We start from the raw sequence: 26557 nt of genomic DNA, 5'->3' as shown, positions 1-26557 counted from the left end.
CGAGAATAAACCTCATTGGTTCTTGCTGAAGCTCAAACGTGCTGCGTAACACGAGAATAAACCTCATTGGTTCTTGCTGAAGCTCAAACGTGCTGCGTAACATGAGAATAAACCTCATTGGTTCTTGCTGAAGCTCAAACGTGCTGCGTAACATGAGAATAAACCTCATTGGTTCTTGTCTAAGCTCAAACGTGCTGCGTAACCCGAGAATAAACCTCATTGGTTCTTGTCTAAGCTCAAACGTGCTGCGTAACATGAGAATAAACCTCATTGGTTCTTGCTGAAGCTCAAACGTGCTGCGTAACATGAGAATAAACCTCATTGGTTCTTGTCTAAGCTCAAACGTGCTGCGTAACATGAGAATAAACCTCATTGGTTCTTGCTGAAGCTCAAACGTGCTGCGTAACATGAGAATAAACCTCATTGGTTCTTGTCTAAGCTCAAACATGCTGCGTAACCCGAGAATAAACCTCATTGGTTCTTGTCTAAGCTCAAACGTGCTGCGTAACATAAGAATAAACCTCATTGGTTCTTGTCTAAGCTCAAACGTGCTGCGTAACATGAGAATAAACCTCATTGGTTCTTGTCTAAGCTCAAACGTGCTGCGTAACCCGAGAATAAACCTCATTGGTTCTTGTCTAAGCTCAAACGTGCTGCGTAACATGAGAATAAACCTCATTGGTTCTTGTCTAAGCTCAAACGTGCTGCGTAACATGAGAATAAACCTCATTGGTTCTTGTCTAAGCTCAAACGTGCTGCGTAACATGAGAATAAACCTCATTGGTTCTTGTCTAAGCTCAAACGTGCTGCGTAACATGAGAATAAACCTCATTGGTTCTTGTCTAAGCTCAAACGTGCTGCGTAACATAAGAATAAACCTCATTGGTTCTTGTCTAAGCTCAAACGTGCTGCGTAACCCGAGAATAAACCTCATTGGTTCTTGTCTAAGCTCAAACGTGCTGCGTAACCCGAGAATAAACCTCATTGGTTCTTGTCTAAGCTCAAACGTGCTGCGTAACATGAGAATAAACCTCATTGGTTCTTGTCTAAGCTCAAACGTGCTGCGTAACATGAGAATAAACCTCATTGGTTCTTGTCTAAGCTCAAACGTGCTGCGTAACCCGAGAATAAACCTCATTGGTTCTTGTCTAAGCTCAAACGTGCTGCGTAACATGAGAATAAACCTCATTGGTTCTTGTCTAAGCTCAAACGTGCTGCGTAACCCGAGAATAAACCTCATTGGTTCTTGTCTAAGCTCAAACGTGCTGCGTAACATGAGAATAAACCTCATTGGTTCTTGTCTAAGCTCAAACGTGCTGCGTAACATGAGAATAAACCTCATTGGTTCTTGTCTAAGCTCAAACGTGCTGCGTAACATGAGAATAAACCTCATTGGTTCTTGTCTAAGCTCAAACGTGCTGCGTAACATGAGAATAAACCTCATTGGTTCTTGTTGAAGCTCAAACGTGCTGCGTAACACGAGAATAAACCTCATTGGTTCTTGCTGAAGCTCAAACGTGCTGCGTAACACAAGAATAAACCTCATTGGTTCTTGCTGAAGCTCAAACGTGCTGCGTAACATGAGAATAAACCTCATTGGTTCTTGTTGAAGCTCAAACGTGCTGCGTAACACGAGAATAAACCTCATTGGTTCTTGTCTAAGCTCAAACGTGCTGCGTAACATGAGAATAAACCTCATTGGTTCTTGCTGAAGCTCAAACGTGCTGCGTAACATGAGAATAAACCTCATTGGTTCTTGTCTAAGCTCAAACGTGCTGCGTAACCCGAGAATAAACCTCATTGGTTCTTGTCTAAGCTCAAACGTGCTGCGTAACATAAGAATAAACCTCATTGGTTCTTGTCTAAGCTCAAACGTGCTGCGTAACCCGAGAATAAACCTCATTGGTTCTTGTCTAAGCTCAAACGTGCTGCGTAACATGAGAATAAACCTCATTGGTTCTTGTCTAAGCTCAAACATGCTGCGTAACCCGAGAATAAACCTCATTGGTTCTTGTCTAAGCTCAAACGTGCTGCGTAACATAAGAATAAACCTCATTGGTTCTTGTCTAAGCTCAAACGTGCTGCGTAACCCGAGAATAAACCTCATTGGTTCTTGTCTAAGCTCAAACGTGCTGCGTAACATGAGAATAAACCTCATTGGTTCTTGTCTAAGCTCAAACGTGCTGCGTAACCCGAGAATAAACCTCATTGGTTCTTGTCTAAGCTCAAACGTGCTGCGTAACATGAGAATAAACCTCATTGGTTCTTGTCTAAGCTCAAACGTGCTGCGTAACATGAGAATAAACCTCATTGGTTCTTGTCTAAGCTCAAACGTGCTGCGTAACATGAGAATAAACCTCATTGGTTCTTGTCTAAGCTCAAACGTGCTGCGTAACATGAGAATAAACCTCATTGGTTCTTGTTGAAGCTCAAACGTGCTGCGTAACACGAGAATAAACCTCATTGGTTCTTGCTGAAGCTCAAACGTGCTGCGTAACACAAGAATAAACCTCATTGGTTCTTGCTGAAGCTCAAACGTGCTGCGTAACATGAGAATAAACCTCATTGGTTCTTGTTGAAGCTCAAACGTGCTGCGTAACACAAGAATAAACCTCATTGGTTCTTGCTGAAGCTCAAACGTGCTGCGTAACATGAGAATAAACCTCATTGGTTCTTGTTGAAGCTCAAACGTGCTGCGTAACATGAGAATAAACCTCATTGGTTCTTGTTGAAGCTCAAACGTGCTGCGTAACACGAGAATAAACCTCATTGGTTCTTGCTGAAGCTCAAACGTGCTGCGTAACATGAGAATAAACCTCATTGGTTCTTGTTGAAGCTCAAACGTGCTGCGTAACACGAGAATAAACCTCATTGGTTCTTGTCTAAGCTCAAACGTGCTGCGTAACATAAGAATAAACCTCATTGGTTCTTGTCTAAGCTCAAACGTGCTGCGTAACATGAGAATAAACCTCATTGGTTCTTGTCTAAGCTCAAACGTGCTGCGTAACCCGAGAATAAACCTCATTGGTTCTTGCTGAAGCTCAAACGTGCTGCGTAACATGAGAATGAACCTCATTGGTTCTCGCACTTCAAGCAAGCATGATTAAGCTTCTGTTTACCATAAGTGATGTGTGAGTTGATGAATGTTTATATGTGGGGAAAAAGCCTAAATTCAATCTGTTCATCATATAAAGCAATCGAGTCGAATTTGGACTAAACCGCTCAATTCATATGGATTAGTTTTACAATCTGTTTATGAACGTTTTGAAGCGTCAAAGTGGTGGTTGTGTAGTTGTCAATGGGTTAGAAATCTTTCAGTTTTCAATAAAAAGATATTCATTTGTGTTCTGAAGATGAACGAAAGTCTTACGGGTTTGGAATGACAGGAGGGTGATTATTTAATGACAGAATTTTCATTTTTTGGGGAGAGCTAACCCTTTAATACATTATTTTAATTTACCACTTGTACCACTTCTATTGAATAGAGAACGTTAAACTGAGATTTGACATTATTGGGGAGAATGTGGGGGAATGAGATCACAATATATCTGGAAACGAACCCAAATCTCGCACTTGAGCACCACAGCTTATGTGTCTGAAATGAATCATGTTCACTAATAGCTAGGCCATTACTTTTAGCTTCTATGGCTAAAGAGAAAGTCACCTGTTGATAAACATACATTTTGATGTAGGATTTTGCTGTTTTCTCATCCATTCAGCCTTCTGCAAGAGGCCAGGTGTCTCTTTCGCGGAGAAGTGAATAGCTAGAGCTTGGTGACGTAAATGACACAATGATTGATGGAGGCTCTCTGCTCTTTCCATTTTCATTTTGACTCGCTTTTCATCCACTCCCGGTAGCCAAGACAGATTTACATAAAGATCTACGAGCACACCGCGCACAGAGCAAAATTACATCCCTCTTTTCATTCGTCAGTGACATAAATGCGATAACTGTGCTATTTTTTGAGCGGATGATCTCATCGGGCATTAATGTCCAAGGGTAATATTCCTGAGAAGGTGGACTAGGCTCTACCAAGACTCTATGACTTTAAAAAAGGTGAAAAATGTCCCAATTGCTTTGTCTAAAATTGCATAATCTCGGAGTAGTTACTTCTTTTGTGCATACTTTACGACCGCTAAAAAAGTATACTATATAGTATGAATGTATGTAGTATGAATGTAATCCGGACGTACTGCATCAGTCATGTTGTCATTATCTGGTGACCTACGTTGTCAGTTGTGTTCCTTCACTGCCATTCACAGCTCCTCTTCTGTGGCCTCATGGGATAGTAAAGTGTCCAGTGGATGTGCACCTCATGAGCTTGTAGTAAAGTAGGCTTGGGTACTTTTCGCCTACTGTTTTATGAAGACTTTGAATTAAAACAGACTATTTTCTCATACTGATTTCGCCTACTTTATAGTAGGGAAGTCGGCTTATTTGGATGCAGCCAATGACTATGATGTTTCATATAACCTGGTGATTTTTCAACTCTGGCTTTTATGCTTATAAAATTGTGACTTACAACTATACTGTACTATAACATGGCCAACTGTGTATGCTGTTGAGGTCTGCAAGTATAAGCTATTAAACACGAAGTGTGCACTTTTTCGATGTGAATACTTTCTCCTACCTCATCTTAATATGCAGAATCATCTATAAATAGGGCCCTATGAAAACTATATTACCCCCCAATTTTTTCCCCCTCAAAATCTGTTTCCACCAACCCCATATTTAACGGATTCTGGATTTAAGGATTAAATTATAAAAAAAAAAAAAAGCATGTCTAAGTAGAATAATTAAACATTTAATTTAACAACTTATTCAAAGTTTATAAAAATAAAATTTTAGGGCCCTATAAAATCCCAGATTCCATGTTTTCCATTTAATTTTTTTTCTTTATTCCATTTTAATTGTTTCATTAAATGGTAATAATCAAAAAGCATGTCTAGTCAATTGAATTCATAAAACTTTAATCATTTAATTATGTATTAACATTTTTACAAAAATAGGGCCCTATGTTAATTAATGTTAATGTTAAACAAATTAAATGTTTGAATTTGACAGAAATTCTGTGTGGTCTGCCTCAATTTTACTGGATTTATGATTTAATACAAAAGGATCAAAAATAATCCAATTAAGGCATAAAACAGTTTAATTAATCTTTTAAAATATAATCAAATTAAATTTCATTTTATATTTTTACAAACAAAGTGTTATTGTTTTTAAAAATTGTGTGATATGCCTAAAAAAATCAGTTGTACTAATTGTTATTATAATTATTTGTTAAAAAGGATTACAATCAAATTGATATATTTGTCAATAGTTTTAGTTGATTAATTACAACCTGAGGCATGAAAACCTGGCCCGCAATCCAAAGGTTTATCGGGCCCCATCAGGCTTGGATCGGGTAACAGACTTCAAGTATGCTGCTATGGCGATGAGCATGGGGATTCTGGGATGCTGAGCAGCAGTCCCCGGCAGAGCACTGAGTGGCATCAGCAATCTGACCCCAAAGCAGCATGGCGTCTCGTTATTTCAACAAAAATCGATAGGATTGAAGGGCATTTTGTGTGTGTATTTGGGAGGGGCCGTCCTCATGCTGCACTGGACTGGGTCGCCCTTGTCTAACCTTGGTGTTTGTCCCATGAGCAGCTTGCCATCCCATCCCCATGCACCCCAACCAAACCCTGACAGACAGATCAGAGCATCGATAACAGCCTTCTGCTGTCACACCATCCCCCACCGGAGCACACAGCCTTCCAAACACACACACACACACACTCAAACTCAAAAGAACCTGTAGTCTCCAAAATGCATAACCACACACATACTATAAAATGTATTTGAAAACACTAATGCGGTAACAAATATGCTCACAAGTAGGTATCTTATACATTAAATGTTATATCTTGGTATAAATAATCATTTTGTTTTTCTTGTCCATACAATGAAAGTCAATGGGGTCCAATGTTTGGACCCCATTGACTTTTACTGTATAGACAAAAACGGAAACATTCTTCAAAATACTGTCTTATATGTTCCACAGAATAAAAAAAGCCATGTTTAGAACGACATGAGGGTGAGTAAATCATGACAGAGTTTTCATTTTTGGGGGAACTATCCCTTTAAGTAAAAAGTGGCACATCTTACCCCACTCCCCCAACTGTCATAACGCCCAACCCTTACACACACGCATGCTTGTTCAGAAACGCATGAACAAAGAGACATACTATTCTTTGCGTCAGCACAGGGAGGGTATGGCTCTACATTAGTCAGAAGCTCTTCGGTAAACACATACTGAGAAAATGAAACCTGGAGGCAGACACTCGGGCAGACAGATAAGAGTCACGTCACACTCAGGCGCTGAATCATTGTTTTGACTATGCAGAGGGCACAGCACTGCAGTCCTCGACTTCAACCATCAGTGTCTGCTTGAAAAAGAACTTCTGCTAGACAAAATAACTTACTACCCTCATCCAGGGAATCCCCCAAAGCTTCCCAAATGGACAGGGATTGAAATGTTACTGTTGTTCTTTTTCCCCCTTTGATTTAATGCTAGAATTAAAATTCCTATGAGTAAAGCGGGGGAAAACTGTTTTTGTTTTTGTATGTTTAATCACCTCTCCGTGTCCGGCAGACTTTTTCTTTCACCCCAGACTATCAACTAGTTTTTGTTTATGTTCAAGTTGTGAGTATATCTTGATAAAACGCAACAGGGACAGACATAACAACACTTTAAACAACAAAATTGGCCTTTTAACATACTGTATTTGTGCACGTGTATGAAACAAAAAGTAAAAAGAAAGTTATGCAAGATGCCTGAAGGCACATTCCTGAAGCATGCCATTATTCATCTGTAAGGTCTACAACTAGGGGTGCATCGATACCGATAGCATATACCGGTATTGGGCCTGATACTGCCCTTATGTACTCGTACTCATTCAAATGCTCTGATAACAACAACCAATACCATACAGCATGTGCAGTTCAGTGCTTGTGACAAAGAAACACGACAACAGAGCAAACAGAGATCAGAATGGATGTATCAGAGAAGGATATCTATGAAGTAGGGGTGACAAGAAGTTTGCTGTGCGCAAACATCCGAAGCGCCCAGAAAGCGCTTTGAATACTGCATTGAATTCTTTTTCACGTCTTCTTGCGCTTGAACTGATGAAGCAGCTCTAAATATGCACTGTGCTATTAAATGAAAGATAAAATAAGATAGAGCCTATAGAAGGAAAAGTGAAAGTAACAGAAGCTTGAACAATACATTTTAACAGGCATAATTAATCATGAAAATAACTGAAGGAAATATATGTTTGCTAAACATATTAAACCAATTAATATGAATCATATTTTTTTTGGTTTCTCTACCCAATATATTTAGAAATGACAAATGCAATGAAAATACAGGTATCGGTATCGGTATCGGTATCGGCGAGTACCGAAAATCGGTATCAGCCCAGTTCTGGAAAAAAGTGGTATCATTGTAACCCTATGTAGCATTAAAGTCAAACGCCGTTCACAACCAACTGTACTAGCATAATCTGATGTGTTTATGGGTGAAACAGGTTATTTAATGGGGAAAAACATGTAGGACTTAATTTCATACATTGAAGATCGTGAAAAGTGGGCGTTACAGATCGGTGTGGTTGAAAAATAGAGAAAGCAAACATTTTGGTCCCAGATGTGCAAGAAAAAAAAAAATTAAGTAACGATATATATTAAAATATAAAATATATATTTTTTTTAGTTGAACCATTACTTCAGTCAACTGTTGAAGCTTACGTGAGAAGTGATGCGGAAACACTGTGGATCGTCTCTTCTCGCACAAGCATAACAATGCATAAACTCAACCCTCTCATAACCGTGCATATGACAGTTGGCCAGTAGTGATGGTTTATAGTTAAAGTATAAAATTTTACTCTTTTTTTCTTAGACGCATCTTTTGTTTTACTTCAGTAGACATTGGGCTTCATTCAATAATAATTGCATGGATTATTTCATATTTGTACACACAGGAGAACTTCTCACGAAAAATCTCTGCTTAATTCACAACGCACGCATACGCACATGGATTTATTCTTAATCTCGTTCTAATGTGAGTGAATTTGGAGTGCACAAGGTAAGTCATTTGCAAAAAACATGCCCAAACATCTCCATATAAGACCCACAAATGCCAATAAAGGACCATTTGAAGAGCTTACAGTACATATGGGATGGCATGAGGGTGAGTGGGTGGACTAACGCTTTAACACCATTCCCAAAACCGGAGCCATGACAAGTCAAAATGGAGGTTGTTTAAAAATTCCAACATTTTTCCTTCACTGGTATAATCGAAGATCAAATAAATGAAGTCATCCTTAAAATGAGCTGCTGTACCAATGTCTGCTGTACCTCCTACACCATTCAGTTGGCATGGATGAGACTGGTAAGAACAACAAGTTCAAAGATCTCCCGCTGTTCAGCTACTAAACAGACCACAACCTCAGAGATCAGCTGGGACACTTACAGTAGAGCGCTTTAGAGATAATGTTTTTTTTTTTTGTAGGTCAATCCATAAGTCAGCATCACCCCGGTTCCCTCAACAAAAAGACAATAAAAAATGTTCCATTGGCTTTTGGATTATTGCAGAAAATCAAACCCAAACGTTTGATTCTTACATGTTTCGTTCATCATGATAATAGTCACAAATGAACACGACTTTTATGAATTATGAAGCCTAAATACATCCACCAGAAGTAAAAAGCTGAATGTAGGCTATAAACTAACTAAAGCACGACTTCAACGTCACCACCATTAAGATTCCAACAACTCTTTTAGTCTTTATTTAATAAACATTTTCCCTGAAAGTTTGAGTTATAATAGTTTGCAAGAGCATGATTATAAACACAATGAGGCTGTAAAAGCGGACTATAACTTTAACTGTTAGTTTAAGACAACCACTTGTCAAGACAAGTAAAAGCTTTAGGGGGTATGTGTTTTATATCAGAATAAAACGTGAAAATATCTTTATCTTGTGTTCTCCAAAGACCTTATTTCAGGCATTTAACCAAAAACGTACTCGGTTACTAACGTAACCTCGGTTCTCTCTAGAGAGGGAACGAGTACTGCGGAATAGCTTTACGCTAGGGGAAAAACTCTTTTCCGCGAGATATTGAAGCCAAAAATTATCCTTAATTTTTTATTAATGTAAAACGCTTTGCAGCAGCGAGCAGACATAGGCGAAACAGCTCGCGCGCCTATTGGTTGCTCTGCAGCAAATGCAGCAGCCTATCGAGAGAGACTCTGCGTGACGTAATGACCAATGGGGGCAATTCGCGCCCATATCGTCACGTCCCGCCAGAAGGGGCGTGGTCTCACCCTATAAATATGCTCGTTAGGCTGATACAAGCTGGTTTTTATCACTGAAGCGAACCAGAGCGTATTCCAAGCACGGCAAGATACGCAGTACTCGTTCCCTCTCTAGAGAGAACCGAGGTTACGTTAGTAACCGAGTACGTTCTCTTACGAGAGTATCTCTCGTACTGCGTAATAGCTTTACGCTAGGGGAACACAATGCAACACGCCGTGCGTACAGGGATCCAACACCAAAGTCCCGGGGGCCGAAGCCCAGGGCTCATGTAATGCATAATCACCATAAACTCACATAGAGTGGAGGAAGAGAGGCTGGAAGCGTCATTCCCTATAAAAAAGCACCCAGCGGGGCTATTATATGACAATAAAACGTGCAGCCAGGGTGAAAGCTTTCAGCCTGATCTGGGTGGCCATACGTGTGTCAACACTCATGGGGCTGCAGTAAACTCAGCATCTGGGCCGCACAGCGGGGCAGATAGCACTGAATTTTAGACCGCCAAAAGCTTAGCTTGTAAGGCGGGTACCTCCAGGTTATAGTATTTTATAAATGTAGACGGCGAGGCCCAGCCCGCGGCCGTACAGATATCTTGCAGGGAAACCCCGCTCGACCACGCCCACGAAGAGGCCACGCCTCTCGTGGAGTGCGCCCTGACACCCAAGGGGCACTGTAGGCCCTTCGCAGAGTAAGCGAGCGCAATGGCATCCACTATCCATCTGGATAGGCACTGTTTTGAGGCGGCGAGTCCCTTGGAACGCCCGCCAAACAAAACAAAAAGCTGCTCCGTCTGTCTGAAAACAGACGAGCGTGACACATAAGCTCTCAATGCCCTGACGGGGCAAAGGAGACTCGCATCCTCCTCCTCACTGAGAACCGGAAGGGCGGACAGGGAAATTACCTGGGCCCTGAACGGTGTATTGAGGGATTTCGGGACATACCCATGCTTTGGTTTGAGAATGACCTTCGAGTCATTAGGCCCAAACTCCATACACGACGCGCTTACTGAAAGCGCCTGTAAGTCCCCTATGCGCTTCACTGAAGCGAGAGCCATGAGAAACACTGTTTTGAACGACAGGTGTTTCATGTCCACCAGCTGGATTGGCTCGAACGGGGCGCCTTTCATGGCCTCCAGGACCGTGGAAAGGTCCCACGTCGGGACTGAAGGGGGCCTGGGAGGGTTCAGCCTCCGAGCTCCCCTAAGGAAACGCACGACTAAGTCGTTTTTCCCCAGCGACTGGCCAGACACCGGTTTTGCAAACGTTGCTATGGCCGCCACATATACTTTGAGCGTGGATGGGGTCCTGCCCTTATCCAGTAGCTCTTGAAGGAAGGAAAGCACTTCCGAAACCCCGCATTCCACAGGTGAAAAGCTCTGGGCTTGACACCATGCAGAGAAAACAGACCATTTCGAGGAGTAGAGCCGCCTGGTAGACGGAGCTCTAGCCTGCGCGATCGTGTTTAACACTCCTTCTGGGAGGCTAGCGGGTACCCGTTGATGGCCCATGCGTGCAGGGACCACAACTCCGGGCGAGGGTGCCAAATCGAGCCCTCCGCCTGAGAGAGGAGGTCTCTCCTCAATGGTACAGGCCATGGGGCAGTGCTGGTCAGCTGCATCAGGGCAGGGAACCACGTCTGGTTTGTCCAGAGCGGAGCTACGAGCAGCACTGGGCATCCGTTCTCCCTGATTCGTTCCAACACCTGAGGCAGGAGCGAGACAGGAGGAAAAGCTTATAGGGGGCAGCGGGGCCAAACATAAGCCAGCGCGTCCTTGCTTTTCGAGAAAAACTCCGGGCAATGAGCGTTTTCGTGGGACGCGAATAGGTCCACCTGTGCTCTGCCGAACGTTTTCCACAGCAGCTGGACCGTCTGCGGGTGCAGCGACCATTCCCCTGCTGGAACATTGTTTCTGGACAGTCTGTCTGGTCCCACATTCAGGTGACCAGGCACGTGCGCCGCTCTCAGTGAGAGCAGGTTGTGCTGAGCCCAGACCAGGAGGCGTTCCGTCAGCCTGTGAAGGTTTCGTGACCTGACGCCGCCCTGGCGATTTATGTATGCCACCACTGACATGTTGTCCGACCGGACCAAGACGTGGTGGCCTGTTACCTGGGGACAAAAACGCCGTAGCGCTTTGTCGACTGCTATCATCTCCAAGCAGTTTATGTGAAGGAGCTTTTCCCGTTCTGACCACAGGCCAGCTAGCGGTCTGCCCTCGAGCAGCGCTCCCCACCCCGAGGTGGAGGCGTCCGTAGACACCACCTTCACACTCGAAGCGGTCCCCAGACTCACACCTGACTGATACCAGTCGGTTATTTTCCAAGGTTCCAGAGCTGAAACACACTGAAGGTCGACCCTGAGGCGAAACAGACCCGCTGTCCATGCCCTGGGTGGAACCCGCGCTTTCAGCCACATCTGCAGTGGGCGCATGCGGAGCAAGCCCAACTGGAGTACAGAGGCTGCTGAGGCCATCAGCCCCAGCATTTTCTGAAACCTTTTGAGCGGAACTATCACGCCGTGGCGGAAGGATTTCACGCCGCGCTGAATATTTAGCACGCGCTCTGGTGACAGGCGTGCTGTCATGGACAGCGAGTCCAACACGGTTCCCAGAAAGGAAATTTTCTGACTGGGAGACAGTGAGCTCTTCGCCCAATTGACTGTGAGGCCCAGCTCCTCGAGGTGCTCGAGTAATGCGGCCCTGTGTTCTATGAGCTCCGATCGTGATCGAGCTAGAATCAGCCAATCGTCCAAGTAGTTCAGGACTCGCATGCCCTGAAGTCTCAGGGGTGCGAGCGCCGCGTCCATGCACTTCGTAAATGTACGAGGTGCTAGGGACAGGCCGAACGGCAGGACTGTGTATTGATATGCCTGGCCCTCGAAGGCGAATCTCAAAAATCGCCTGTGATGGGACGCTATTTGTATTTGGAAATAGGCGTCTTTCAGATCTATCGACATAAACCAGTCCCCGTGGCGCACTTGCGCGAGGATTTTCCTGGTCGTAAGCATTCTGAACTGGCGTTTGACAAGCACTCTGTTCAGCTGTCGTAGATCTAAAATGAGTCTGAGACCCCCATCCTTTTTCGGTACCAGAAAATATCTGCTGTATAGGCCCCCTTCGCTCTGAGCCTGAGATAAAGGTTCTATAGCCCCTTTGCTCAGTAGTTTCGCTATCTCGGCACGAAGTAGATGAGACACTTCGTTTTTCACCGTAGTTTCGACGCGCGCCGTATAACGGCGCGGGCGTCGAGCGAATTGTAGCGAATAGCCTCTCTTTATAGTGTTCAGCACCCATTCTGATACCCCGGGAAGCTTTGACCACGCATCTGCATGAATAGCTAGGGGCAGAATGAAATCCGGGCTCTGGTCGCGGCAAAACGGCAGCTCGAGAGCCCGGGCATACTGGGAACACAACACCGTGTTTACAGCGTTCGAGGCGGGGGGCGCGCTGATCACAGCGGGCGGCTTGACCGCGCTCAGCTTTTTTATGGCAGATTGTGCAGAAAAAGCGAGCGGGGGAGATCCCGTAGGAATCGGCGTGTCTGTGACAAAATGTGGGCGCGGGGCTGCGGGCACATTTATTACACTGAAAACACTGTCGTTCATGGCCGACTGAATGTGTGTTGGTTTCGTTTTTACAGAAACCAAGGGACACGCAGCATGTAGTGTGAGCGGGCATGGTGACATGGGCGCGTTTACTACATTGTTTGCACAATCGACCGGAGTCGATTTTATTTGTGCTAGCCCTGCACCGTGGCGGGCTGTGTCTGTGTGTGGGAATGGGCACTGGGTGGGCATTCTTACAACACTTATAACACCATCGGCCGTGGCCGGAACACCAGAAAATGCACTCTTTATTGGATTTATCTGGGTAGCCGTAAAAACGGCTTTTGTGCGCAGGCAAACGGGCTGAGACACCGGCTGGCTCACTGCGAAATACACTGGGACAGTCGCGATGTTTGGAACTGACCGAGCGAGAAGTTTTGGTGGAAATCCGGCCGCAGCGGGATCTGAACACCGTCGCATTCCTAGAATGGCTAGGACGATTTTGAGGCCTCGGGCTTGATCTCAATCCTCGGCCGGGGCCCGCGCTGAGGGGGGCGGCGTCCAGCAGAGCGAGAGCGCGGTCTTTGGTCTCGGGCGTGGCGGCGCTGTGAAGCGGCGGCGGCGGGCGGTGCAGGCTGCGGCTGAGAACTGCGAGCAGACGGCTGTTTTGAGCGCCCTGCAGCGGAGCTCGAGCGCTTCGGAAGGAAGTGCTTCATGGCCTGCGAAGTCTTTTGCACCTCCATGAATCTGTCCGCGAAATCTGTGACGGCAGATCCGAAAAGGCCCGCTTGTGAAATGGGCGCGTCGAGGAACACAGAGCGCTCGGCTTCCGTCATCTCGGACAGCGTCAGCCATAAGTGTCTCTCAGCCACGGTGAGAGAGGCCATGTTCCGTCCTATGGCCTGTGCAGCGGCTTTAGTAGCGCGAAGAGCGAGGTCTGTAGCGCTTCTCAGGTCCGCCACGTAGATCGCTCCGGGTCCTTCCTCGTCCAATTTAAGGAGAAGGTCGGCTTGGTAGATCTGCAGGATAGCCATAGTGTGCAGCGCTGAAACTGCTTGCCCGGCGGCGGTGTAAGCCCGACCGTGCATGGTTGACGTCACTCGGCAGGCTTTAGAAGGTAGCGTCGTGTGAGCGCGCCGTCCAGCGGAGGGCGGGCAGAGATGAGACGCTACGGCTGGTTCCACAGGAGGAACAGAAAGGTATCCTCTGTCCTTCGCGCCATCCACCGAGGAGAAAGCAGCAGAGGCAGAGGTACGCAGCCTGGCGGAGAAGGGGGCGTTCCACGATTTAGTCACTTCCTCGTGAAGTTCCGGGAGGAAGGGCGCGGGCCGCGATTTCGTCGGAGCCTCGTCATTTCCGAGAAAGCGTCCGTCCATTCTGTTGCGCGGCGGCTGCGCGGGCGCCTCCCAATCGAGGCCGATGCTTTCCACGGCCTGAGAGAGCAGACGCATCAGCTCAGTCTCAATGCCGGCTCTCTTACCAGTGGGCTGGCGGGAAACGCTAGCGGAGGGGAGATCCACGGAGCTCGCCCAATCCTCACTATCGGATGCCAGAAGAGAACACGCCTCGGTGGGTTCGTCAAACTCGTGGATGGACGCGGCGGCAGGCGGCGGCCGTTGTCCGTCAGTGAGCGACTCGAGCGAAACCGGCGAAGCTGGCGGGCGAACCGGCGAGCTTTGGCGGGCTGGAGAAAGCTCGGGAGCGCGCTGGGCGCGGCGCGGCACCACGGCGGGCTGCGGTGAAGGCTCGGAGAATGATGCCAGGCGAGTCCTCAGAGTCACCATGGGCAAAAGCTCGCAATGAGGGCATCCGCCGTCAGCGAGCGCGAGAGCCGCGTGATCCTCACCCAGGCAGGAAACACAGATGACGTGCCGGTCTCCATCGCTGAGCGGGGCGCGGCACGAGCCACAGGAAGGCATCTTTAAAAAGACGCAGCTCTTTTTGTGAGAGAAGTGTGAGTCGCGTCAAGTAAGCGAGCAAACACTCTCAACAGAGTAAATACACACAGAGTATGAAAAGGATATAGAACGCCGGAAAGCGCAGCAGGTACGGCAGTTGAAGGCGGCGAGGCCAGCGACTCCAGAGCTCGTCCCGCTGAAAGGCTTGCTTCGACGGCGCGGCTTCTCACTCCGGATCCAGCGATGCGTGTGCTTCGCTGAAGAGGTAAAAATCAGCTTGTATCAGCCTAACGAGCATATTTATAGGGTGAGACCACGCCCCTTCTGGCGGGACGTGACGATATGGGCGCGAATTGCCCCCATTGGTCATTACGTCACGCAGAGTCTCTCTCGATAGGCTGCTGCATTTGCTGCAGAGCAACCAATAGGCGCGCGAGCTGTTTCGCCTATGTCTGCTTGCTGCTGCAAAGCGTTTTACATTAATAAAAAATTAAGGATAATTTTTGGCTTCAATATCTCGTGGAAAAGAGTTTTTCCCCTAGCGTAAAGCTATTACGCAGTACGAGAGATACTCTCGTAAGAGAACCTGCTCAAAAAAGCCAATTGATTTAAATACAATGGAACCGGAAGAGCTAAAATGCTATCGTTTCTGGGTTTTGGCCTACAAAAATACATCATCCCTGCAGAACTCTATATAAACGGAAGACCAACATCTAACTAATAATCAGTGAGTGCTGGAGTGACATGAGGAGAACAGATGTCCATTCTCCAGTGGCCAGACACTTTACTGACACCAATCACTCTGTTGGACCTGAAACTCTGTGGAAACTCACACGGACACAGAGGGGTGAGGATATTGAAAAAAGACTTTTACGGTGTGAATGTATTGCAGATGGAGCTATATGTTTTACACTCTATCCTAGGGATGTGCAAAACGTCCACGGGCCTTTCCTTAGAGGAGGCAAAAAAATTGGAAGAGAAAATAATCCAAAGTACACAAGACCCCTTCCAATATTATGAAAAATGCCATTAAAAAGTTCTAAGGTGTGCCGTGGGTTTGGTTTGATGGGGGGTAATAGAGAATGAATGGGTAAAAGTCATGTGATAGGAGGCAATGCCTCTATCACGCTATGATTGGCTCTTCATGCTATAAATCCCGCCTCTTGGTTTTTCTTGGTGTTCTGCATCCTTAAATTCGTCAAATAATAGAGTTAATGGGAAGACTAATTAAAAAGTAAGTAAAAAAATAACCCACTTAGATATATCACCGCTTTATGTAACGTCAAAATCAAACCTGATATGACTGAAAACAGAATCTGAGGGTTTTTAGTGAGAAATCAGTGAAATTAAAGGTGCATCTCCTTGTGTGTCTCTGACCATTATGACACCTGTGCAGTGTTTACTGAGCTTTGATGACTGACCATCTTAAAATAAGTCGACTATTAAAAAGGACAGCAGAACATCAGTTCACGAATAAAATAGATGGAATCAGACTTTTGTAACTGCATTCGTTATTTTGTAATTAATGTAAAAATGCTTAAAACTCAAGGAGAAATACTGGTTTTAATAAATACAATTTTAATTACATTGTTATGGTAAAGATACAACATTACTTACAACAAGCAAAAAAATACAGTAAATTTATTTTGTATGTATCAAATAAATGCTGTCCTTTTGAAATAGAAATCATTTATAACATTGTAAATGTCTTTACTGTCACTTTTGATCAATTTAATGAATCCTTGTTGAATAAAAGTGTATATATAGGCCTACTGTATATATAAATATATATATATATAAAGATAGATCTACTGTAGATAAGTTGAACACTCTACTACTGAAAGCCACATTTTCATTTGATTTCCATTTTATCTAGTCATGGCTGTCATGTGACATGAAATTAGCTACGCGTAATACACATTTCAACGATCAGCCACACACACATACAGAAACAAACAGTCTATTTGCACTGGACACACTTTTGTTTCATCCCCTTGAAGCACCACACGAGCAAGACAAGTCCCCAAAGCTCCGGCAAACAGACACAATGCGCTGCGGGCCGACTATCAATGCTAACTACCTCTGAGGCAAACTGGGCTCTCCCATTTTTCATGCTCACAGCGCAGCTGACAACTTGATACTTGCTTGGGGAAAAGAGAGGTCGAGCGCAGCATTTATCTGGGGAGGGGAGGAGAGCCGCTCTGATCTACATTGCAGTTGCGGTGTGTGTTTTATTCTCTAAGAGACTGTGGCTGCATCTCATAAAAAATGGTTCTGTTTCAAATCAGCCTTTACCATTTGCCAGAGGAGGTAAGTGGATGTGAGCACATCACTGGACACAGTGTGTGTGTGTGTGTATGTGTGTGTAAGAGCACAGAAGGTCATGAGGCGGCTGGAGTTTTCACCTATAGATCTATGGACAAAAATGTGTGTGTTTGTAAAACTGGGTGTTAATGGGTGTTATGTGACAAAGGTCATTCTAAAACATTTTGCTGTTTCGTCATGAAATCAAAAGAACTCCATTTACTTTGTTAGCGCACATTACTAGTCTTGTGGAGAACAATTAATCCGTGCAAGTTAATACACAGAAAAAATGAGCTAAAGTAAAACCCCGCCCTCTATTCAATATTCCGTTTCACTCGGAAATACATCACAACACTGTAAAGTTGTTGCTGTAAAGTCGGTTGCAACTTCCGGTTAACGGGGACTTTAAATGATTTTATATTATTTTTTATATTAGTACAAGTATTTTTTACATTTTTTCTTGTCATTTTAAATGTTTTTTTTTTATCTTTATATCTAATTATTTTATCTTTATTCTCTCTATATTTTTAGATTTGCATTTCTTTAAAAAAAAACCCTCAAAAGTATGTAATTATATATATATATATATTAGGGCTGTCAAACGATTAATCGCGATTAATCGCATCCAAAATAAAAGTTTGTGTTTACATAATATATGTGTGTGTACTGTGTATAATTATTTTTAATACATAAATACCCATGCATGCATGTGTATTTAAGAAATATTTGCATGTATATACTGTATATAGACTGAATGTAGCCTATATATAATGTATATTTTATATAAATATAAACATTTTATATATAAATAACATATTTTTCTTAAATATATACGTGTGTGCATTTATATACAAAATAATTATACACAGTACACACATATATTATGTAAACACAAACTTTTATTTTGGATGCGATTAATCGTGATTAATCGTTTGACAGCCCTAATATATATATATATATATATATATATATATATATATATATATATATATATATATATATATGTGTGTATATGTATATATAAAATTACATAAAAGTAAATATAATGTAAAACTATTTTAATATATTAAAATGTAACTATATAAAAATAAGAATTATTATTTTCTTTTACAAAAAGGGTGAGGGTGTATTTGTTTTCGTGTGACCCACAAGTCAAGTGTTGCTGGCTGGCCTGTTGAGAAAGGTCAGATAAGGTTCTCATGCTTTGGACGGTGACTGCCAAAAACCATGCATGACTTTCTCATTACCAAGACCATCGACCTCTATTGCTCATCGAGTGAAAATGTACACACCTCAGTGGGTGGAAACTGATCTTTTTAACAAGAAACCATGGAGAAAATAATACAATGACATCTAGGACACTAGCTGCAGTTAATGTACACCCCCTAAAGACCATGTATCAACCGTCAGACATGAATAATACAAACCTGTGTGAAATTAATTCAAGGGAGAATCTGTTTTAAAACACAATGCAGAGAGAGAACAGGCTGTTCTATCAGAGAAACTGCCCTAGATAATAAAGATGACATTTAATGTAAGTCATAATTGTGTATATTACCACACCTTTTTACCAATACACTTCAATGACTTTTCTATGATTATTCCCATTGTTCAAGAATAACATCAAATGTCACACTCTTAATTAATAATAACCGGTAGTGTCTGGATTGATATAAGCTGGATACTTGCATTACATCACACCTTCAGTTTCACATCAGAAATACACAAGGCTTTATGAGAAAGAACCTATTAAAGGAAGCATTCACCCAGATATAAATATTAACATCTATAAATATTGACATCTCGTCATAACTGGATGAGAAACCTATGCTTTACAGTACATCCATGATGTAAACGACTGAGCTGGTGAACCAAAGAGAGAAAAACACAATATTCCTGTATGAATGGAGTTCTCAATTATGCTTACATTTATTCATTTTGTAGACGCCATCCAAAGTGACAGTGCTTTAAGATTTGTCAGAATGTGCAATCTTCCGGTGTATTATACAATGTTTTGTTTATTACTACTATTACTATTTTTTTATATATTGTTATTATTCATTAATATATTATTTTATTAATATATAATATTTTTAATAACTGTCCCGCCTACAATTCTGTCTTTTATTTGAACAGATAGATTTTAATACAAATATTTTCGATATTTCAATAGAAAGTGATATAAACTACACCAGAACTGACTGTAATACAAAAGCAAATTAAAAATATTTTGTTAAATTCCTTATTTAAAGCCTTTAATATCTATCTATCTATCTATCTATCTATCTATCTATCTATCTATCTATCTATCTATCTATCTATCTATCTATCTATCTATCTATCTATCTATCTATCTATCTATCTATCTATCCATCCATCTAACAAAAAAACAGTCTTATTTACAATAAAAACAATCAGCATGTAACTGTCTCTAGAATATACATACATATATATTTGTGTATATATACTGTAAATACATACATTCTGTACATATACATACATTCTGTACACATAGTTTATAATTTACAGTTCTGGCTTTTATTGTAAATGAAAAGTGTACTGTAATCCACTGACTGTAATACACAAGCAGCCAAAAACAACTGTCTCTAGAATAAACACTAGCGCTGTTCCTGCATTGATGGGCAGCGTTCACTCCCTTTTCTTTAACATGAGGGGAAAAAAAATCAATAAACCTTTCAGACACAGCATCCATTTGGCAGGGCTGGTCCATCCCAACTTTCTCAAATGACAGAGAAAAGAGGTGGTGGGGAGAAAAGGAAAGCAATAAGAAATGGCATCAGGTTACTTGTGATTGTATTCTATCTGTCGTATCATCAGCTCAGAGAGAAAAAAAAATAGCACCATGCTCCAGATGAGAGCACTGTTACAGTAAAACCACATAGATAATGGCATGAATACACTACGGTAACATTGCCTATAGGTGAACCCAGATACATGAGCTGTATTGATCAGAAGTGTTGATTCTGAAGGCAAAGATTGATATGATTCTCCTACCGTGATGATTGTCCTCTGACTGGTTGAATCCGCACAGCTGGCAGATAGAGCGAACCCAGCGGGTCATCTCCTCCTCCGTTTCTGCCACCAGGTAGAAGGTTCTCTCGGCCGTCTTGATGTCGAACACAAAGCTGTCCTGGAACTCTTTGCGTTTGAAGGTGAGTCCCGCGTCCACCTGCTCGCAGCAGTGCAGGTCGATGATGCGAATGGGCTTTTTGGCATGGTCACTCTTGTAGTACTCGAGAACATCCGGGTCTCCACTCATGCGCCCACTCCGCAGGATAAACCAGCGCTTCTTCCAGGCCTATAGAGACAACCAGAACAATGATGCAAAAAGGATTTAATCATGTTTGTGGTTAAGCAACTATTCAAATTTAAACTAATAAAAACACTAAAAACAGACATATTGTAAAATGTTATTACAGTTTAAAGTGTTTTCTATTAGAATATTTAAAAAAAATGTCATTTATTCCTATGCAGATGAATTTTCAGCATCATTACTCCAGTCTTCAGTGTCACATGATCCTTCTAGAGATCATTCTAATATGCTGATTTGCTGCTCAAGAAACATTTATTATTATATCAATGTTGAAAACAGCTGTCCTGCTTCATATTTTTTTGGAAAACTTGATACATTATAAATGTCTTTACTCCCACATTTGATCAAATTAAAGCATCCTTGTTGAATAAAATTATTAATTTCTTACTGACCCCAAACTTTAGTGTATATCATTATAATAAATTATAATAATATGTGTAATAATTGTATAAAATATAATAAGTTTACAAAAATAATGTCATTATTTTAAATTATAAGTCTACATTATATACAACAACAGTTCAAAAATGTTATGATTTTAAAACAATGTTTTAAAAAACAGCTTAAGGTAATGTTTCAATTTCATAAGATTCATTTGAATTATTCCTCAGAATAACAAAATTGTGGCATAAAAATGAACTAAGATATAGGCACTGTATTTCACTTTTAGTGACAAAATGCTTACGGGTATCTATTTTTATTATTTGGTTTTATCATGTTCTTTTTTCATTATAGTACATTGCAATTTCTTGTCTCATTGTACTGTTAATTTCAGTAATAATACAGAAATATTGAACTACTGTTCAAAATATGAAGCTGACGTGAATTCTCCTTAAAATAAATTTCAGTTTGTTGTTAAAGTCTTCAGTTTGTGCTTGGTTTTCACTGATCAAAACCAAGATTGGGCTGTAAGTGTGTTTCTGCGGGTGTGTGTTCCATTTGAATGTGTGTGTGTGTGTGTGTGTGTTAGAGAGAGTGGCTTATTTGAGACAGGTGCTACTCCCACACAGTTTCCTGCTCAGATCAAGCTTTGAGGGGGAGACAAACACACACTCACACGTTGTGTTTTATGCTGACTTTCCAGACATAATGGTTTTTATACTGTACGAACTGTATATTCTATCCCCTTAGACTAACACTAGTCTAATCCATCTAACTACTGTAGATCTAACCCATCACAGAAAACTGTCATTAAATTTTTTATAAAAAAACATGATTTATAAGCTGTTTTCTCATGTGGACCAAAAAATGTCCCCACAAGGACAAGGATTTCGCATTTTGCCATCTTTGTGGGGACATTTTGTCCCGATAACGTAGGGTTTGCCTGATACACACACACGCACACACACTGCATAATCTCCATTATGACACCAGTAAAAATGGCATGGACACTCCTGGGAATGAGTCTACTGTTTGATGATCCATGAAATATTACACACACATGCACACAAAACTTTCTCAGCAAATACAAATACAAGGATTCCCACTCATACAAACACACAGGTGCTTCATTCGTAGTAGTTGGGAATTTCCCTAATTTGAATGTAAATGGACTTTTCTGCTGTAACCACATAAAACAGAAAACCATTGTCTAAAGATTTATTGAGTAATACAATATAATATACACATATAAGCTTATACTACAGTTACCACACCTCACGACAATGTTCAGACGTTGTATTTCAAGACATTTGTCAGGTTTCTGTCCTTAAAACGCTCGTGTGTAGGACTAATGGTGTGTTCACACCGAACGCGAATAGAGCGTCAAATACGCGTCTATCGCGTCTAGTTAGACGCTTGAACATTCGCTCGAGTTCAAATTTTTTAACTTGCGCGGAAGACATTCGCGGCAAACGCGTCGCCCGATTCGCGTCATTCGCAACGCCCGGCGCGAATGATGCATCTATTCGCGTCTTTGCATTGACTTTGTATGTAATCTACTCGCGCAAATAATTAAATTCGCGTTCGGTGTGAACACACCATAAGTTCTTACGCATCTCATCCGACGCCTCCGTTGCAGATTCCAAAACATTTTAGAGCTACTGTAGTAACAGAGGCTTGAGCCATTGACAGCAGACTAATGCGGTTATAAAGAGAGAGAGAGAGAGAGAGAGAGAGAGAGAGAGAGAGAGAGAGAGAGAGAGAGAGAGAGAGAGAGAGAGAGAGAGAGAGAGAGAGAGAGAGAGAGAGAGAGAGAGATTAAGCATGTGTAAATTACCTGAGTCTGTGCGTCTCTCAACAGTGTTCTGGAGCAGCGTCTCTACTAATAGTGAAACTGTAAGTTTATCTGCTTCAAGAACAGCGCCGTTTTCACCTCGCTATAAGGAATGCCATGTAGCTTTTATGTTGCTAAACAATTTTACTGATAAAATCGTCAAATCAGCGCTGACAACTTGTTTCTGTGTGAGTGTGTGTCCGTAGTACTGTATGTGTGTGTTTGAGTGGGAGAGAGAGCGGGAGCTGGTGTAGGCTTAAGGACCTTTGAAATAACTCAAAATAATGTGGCGAAGTGATTTGGACATGTTATACATGTGTTTCTCTGAAAATAATTGCACAACTTAGAACGTTCGTCAACCAATCAGATTTAAGCATTCAACAGCCCCCGATTTCCATTACACGAGAGTAGATGTTAAAACTTCATGCTGATTTGTACTCGGCTTTCGCCAAGATAAGCAAAACTAAGACGTAGCTTTACAGTAAACTATGCTTCTCCATCCATTTACGCTTCTTTCCATAAGGTAGTGTGACTCCCCTTCTGTCCGGCGTTAACGGCAGCAGTGTACTTGGCGCGTTAGCGCACGCGACGGCTGCAACTACAGGACCAGCACGACAACCGTCTGGATTGAACCGAGTAGGGGACATCTCTAGGGTCTTCAAGTGGGCACCTTCCGTCCTCAGTGTTTCGTCGACTAGCCCACGACACCTCAAGAGGGCTCGACAGTGACTCTGGCGTCCCAGAGTCACCCCCCTCCGTCCCCCACTCAACTCAGCCCAGCTTACTGACCTCTACATCCCTCCTGCTGCTGAGACCTAACCACAATATCACAATCTCTCCGCGATCCAACCATACGCGCCAACCCGTTGACTAAGGCTGTCGAGCCCCACTGGTGCGTTAATATGCAGTTTCAGTGGACAACGGTTCCGTATGGCATACCACCTACCGCAAAACACAATATCTACCCAACCACCCGTCATTCACGCAATATCCACAGGAACGTATACAAACAAACCAACAGACTCTTCAAGTTTTCAAGAACTCTACGAAACCGTAGCGTGGCGGCCTGTACACAGCCAGCTAGAATCTTTCCGTCTCAACCACAGCCAGTTGCTGCTCCTTTCTGCTGCTTCAGATAAGTTCTTTACTGTGCGGCGCAACTCTTGGCCACTGAATCCGACGTCTCTGAGGAACCGGGTTGTAGAGTGTGCCACAAAACCTCGACAACCCACTTCCACTGGATAAACCTGGACTCTCCATCCTCGCTGTTCTGCTTCAGTGGCCAGATGAGCATACCGCAGTTTCTTCCTCTCAAATGCCTCATCTACCGCATCCTCCCATGGCACTGTTAACTCTATCAGTTGAACAATGCGTGCTGATCCAGACCACAAAACAATATCTGGTCGTAGGTTAGTGGTGGCAATCTCAGGTGGAAAAATAAGCCGTTGGTCAAGATCTGCCAGCATCTTCCAGTCCCTAGCAGCTTCCAGTTGTCCTGGGCGAGAATTGGTGTTAACACCTTTTTCTTGGTGGTTGCTCGCCTGGGCGGAGGAATATTGTCTTCTGCATGTAATGTTTTGCCAGAACAGGTGGCAACTTATTGGTCATGTTACGCTTGCCTTCTAATGCTAAAGCCAAACATCGCAGTACTTGGTCATGGCGCCAAGTAAACCGACCTTGGCTTAGAGCCACCTTACATCCTGTCAAAATGTGCCTTAATGTGGCAGGTGATGAACACAAAGGACAAGAAGGATCCTCTCCTACCCAGAGGTTTAGGTTCTGCGGTGATGGGAGAACATCATATGTTGACCTAATAAGGAACCTGATCCTACTCTCTTCCATTGACCAAAGGTCTTGCCAGCCCATCTTACGTTGTGCCACACTCTCCCATCTCATCCACTCTCCCTGCTTGGCCTGTGAAATGGCCTTTATACACCTCATCCTCTCCTCCTGCTGTCGCACCTCGTTGACTACCAGCTTCCTCCTTTGAGCTGGGCCTGTCTTGTGCCATTTAGGAGGAGCTAAACTGAGCCCAAAACCCCCTCTTCCATGCTGTACCTGTCCCACGATATCCCTAATTTGAAGGGCAGCCTTTGCCTCTACTACAGATTTCTTTGCTGACCACTTTCTACCAGTTTTTAACACAGGGGCTGCCTCCCTTACACATTTGTCGCGTGACTCTACTAAGGTCATTTCCAGTCTGACCTTGGCACACTTGAACTCCTCGGTTAAAGCAGAGACTGGCAGCTGCAATATTCCTTTACTATAAAGTCCTACTCTGCTGAGGCAGCGTGGAACTCCCAACCATTTCCTGATGTATGAACTTACCAACGCTTCCAGCTTATCCACTGTTGTCAAAGAAACCTCGTACACGGTCAGTGGCCACAGCAACCTCGGCAGTAGACCAAACTGAAAGCACCAGAGTTTTAGTTTACCAGGTAGAGCACAGCTGTTTATGCTCTTCAACCCTTCCACTGCTTGTCGTCTAACTTCTCCCACCCGAACTGTGTCCTTTAGATCCCCATCGTACCATCTCCCAAGACTCTTCACTGGCTTCTCAGAAACTGTTGGTATTGCCTCACCATTAATGAAGAATGTTTTATCTACTACCTTTCCTTTAACTATCGAGATGCTCCTTGATTTAGAGGGCTTAAATTTCATTCGTGCCCATTCAATATTATCTGTTAACTTCCCCAATAACCGATTAGTGCAGGCTACTGTTGTAGTCATGGTTGTCATGTCATCCATGTATGCTCTGATTGGTGGTAGTCGCATCCCAGAAGCCAAGCGCTCTCCTCCTACTACCCATCTTGATGCCCTCATGATTACTTCCATCGCCATGGTAAAAGCCAGTGGAGAAATGGTGCATCCTGCCATTATTCCAACCTCTAGGCATTGCCATGCAGTGCTGAATTTTGGAGTTGAGAAACTGAATTGCAAATCTCCAAAATAGGCTTTCACTAAATTTGTTATTGACATTGGTACTCTGAAAAAATCAAATGCTGCCCAAAGAAGCTCATGTGGCACTGAACCATATGCATTAGCCAAATCCAGGAATGTCACATGGAGCTCCTTCCTCTCCTTTTTAGCTGACTGAATTCGTTGCCAGATAACGTTGATGTGTTCTAAGCATCCTGAGAACCCTGGAATACCCGCTTTTTGAACTGAGGTGTCAATGAAGCCATTCTTTAACAGGTAGGTGGACAATCTCTGGGCAATAATGCTGAAGAAAATCTTACCCTCAACGTTTAATAGTGAACTAGGACGAAACTGACTGATGCTTGTAGCATCTTTTTCTTTAGGTATAAAGACTCCACCTGCTCTGCGCCATGCTCTAGGTACAACCTGTTTTTCCCATGCCACTTTTATCAATTTCCACAGAATTCGCAGAACTCCTGAAGCACTCTTGTACACTCTGTACGGAACTCCATTAGGCCCTGGAGATGATGAAGCCCTTGCCTTTCTCACAGCCTGCTCTACCTCTTTCCACTTAGGTGCACAGACCTCCATTTGGTATTCTGGTGGGTTGATAGGTGGTATGTCTGATGGAATTGACATAGGCTCATGCCTTTTTGCATCTGTATGCGTGTCCTCCAAATACCTCTCTAGCTCAATCCTAGATGTTTTTAAAGTGCCAATCTTCTCACTGGTGAATAACTTCTTTACGAATTTGAATGGGTCTTTATAGAAATTAGCCCTCGCACGTTCCTTCTTTTTGTAGCGTTTCCGTAGGCGCTCAGCTCTGCGTAATGTTGCCAGCTTATCTTTTATGGCCCTTTGTAAGAGATTGAGTCCCTCCTTCTGACTTTGTTCTGCTCTTTTCCACTGCTTCCTCAGCTGTCTCCTTTCTCTAACTAACCCTTCAATTTTCTGCTGCCGTCTAGACATTCCAGGAGTAGTTTGTACTTTTTCC

The 26557-nt window shown here is 43.0% G+C and overlaps 1 protein-coding gene across 1 annotated transcript in view; it reads right to left on the bottom strand.

Annotated features, from left to right (window-relative positions):
- gab2 (GRB2-associated binding protein 2) overlaps nucleotides 1-26557 on the bottom strand; it is a 90704-nt gene that overhangs the window by 21585 nt on the left and 42562 nt on the right. Inside the window, exon 2 of the mRNA XM_056258761.1 lies at nucleotides 20111-20414. Coding sequence (XP_056114736.1) covers nucleotides 20111-20414 — 304 coding nt within the window. The remainder of the gene's footprint in view (nucleotides 1-20110; nucleotides 20415-26557) is intronic.

This window comes from Rhinichthys klamathensis, unplaced genomic scaffold (assembly GCF_029890125.1).
Source record: "Rhinichthys klamathensis goyatoka isolate OS25496 unplaced genomic scaffold, OSU_Roscu_1.1 h1tg000159l_1, whole genome shotgun sequence".
Classification (NCBI taxonomy): Eukaryota; Metazoa; Chordata; class Actinopteri; order Cypriniformes; family Leuciscidae; genus Rhinichthys; species Rhinichthys klamathensis.
This window is presented reverse-complemented; position numbering and strand designations above follow the sequence as displayed.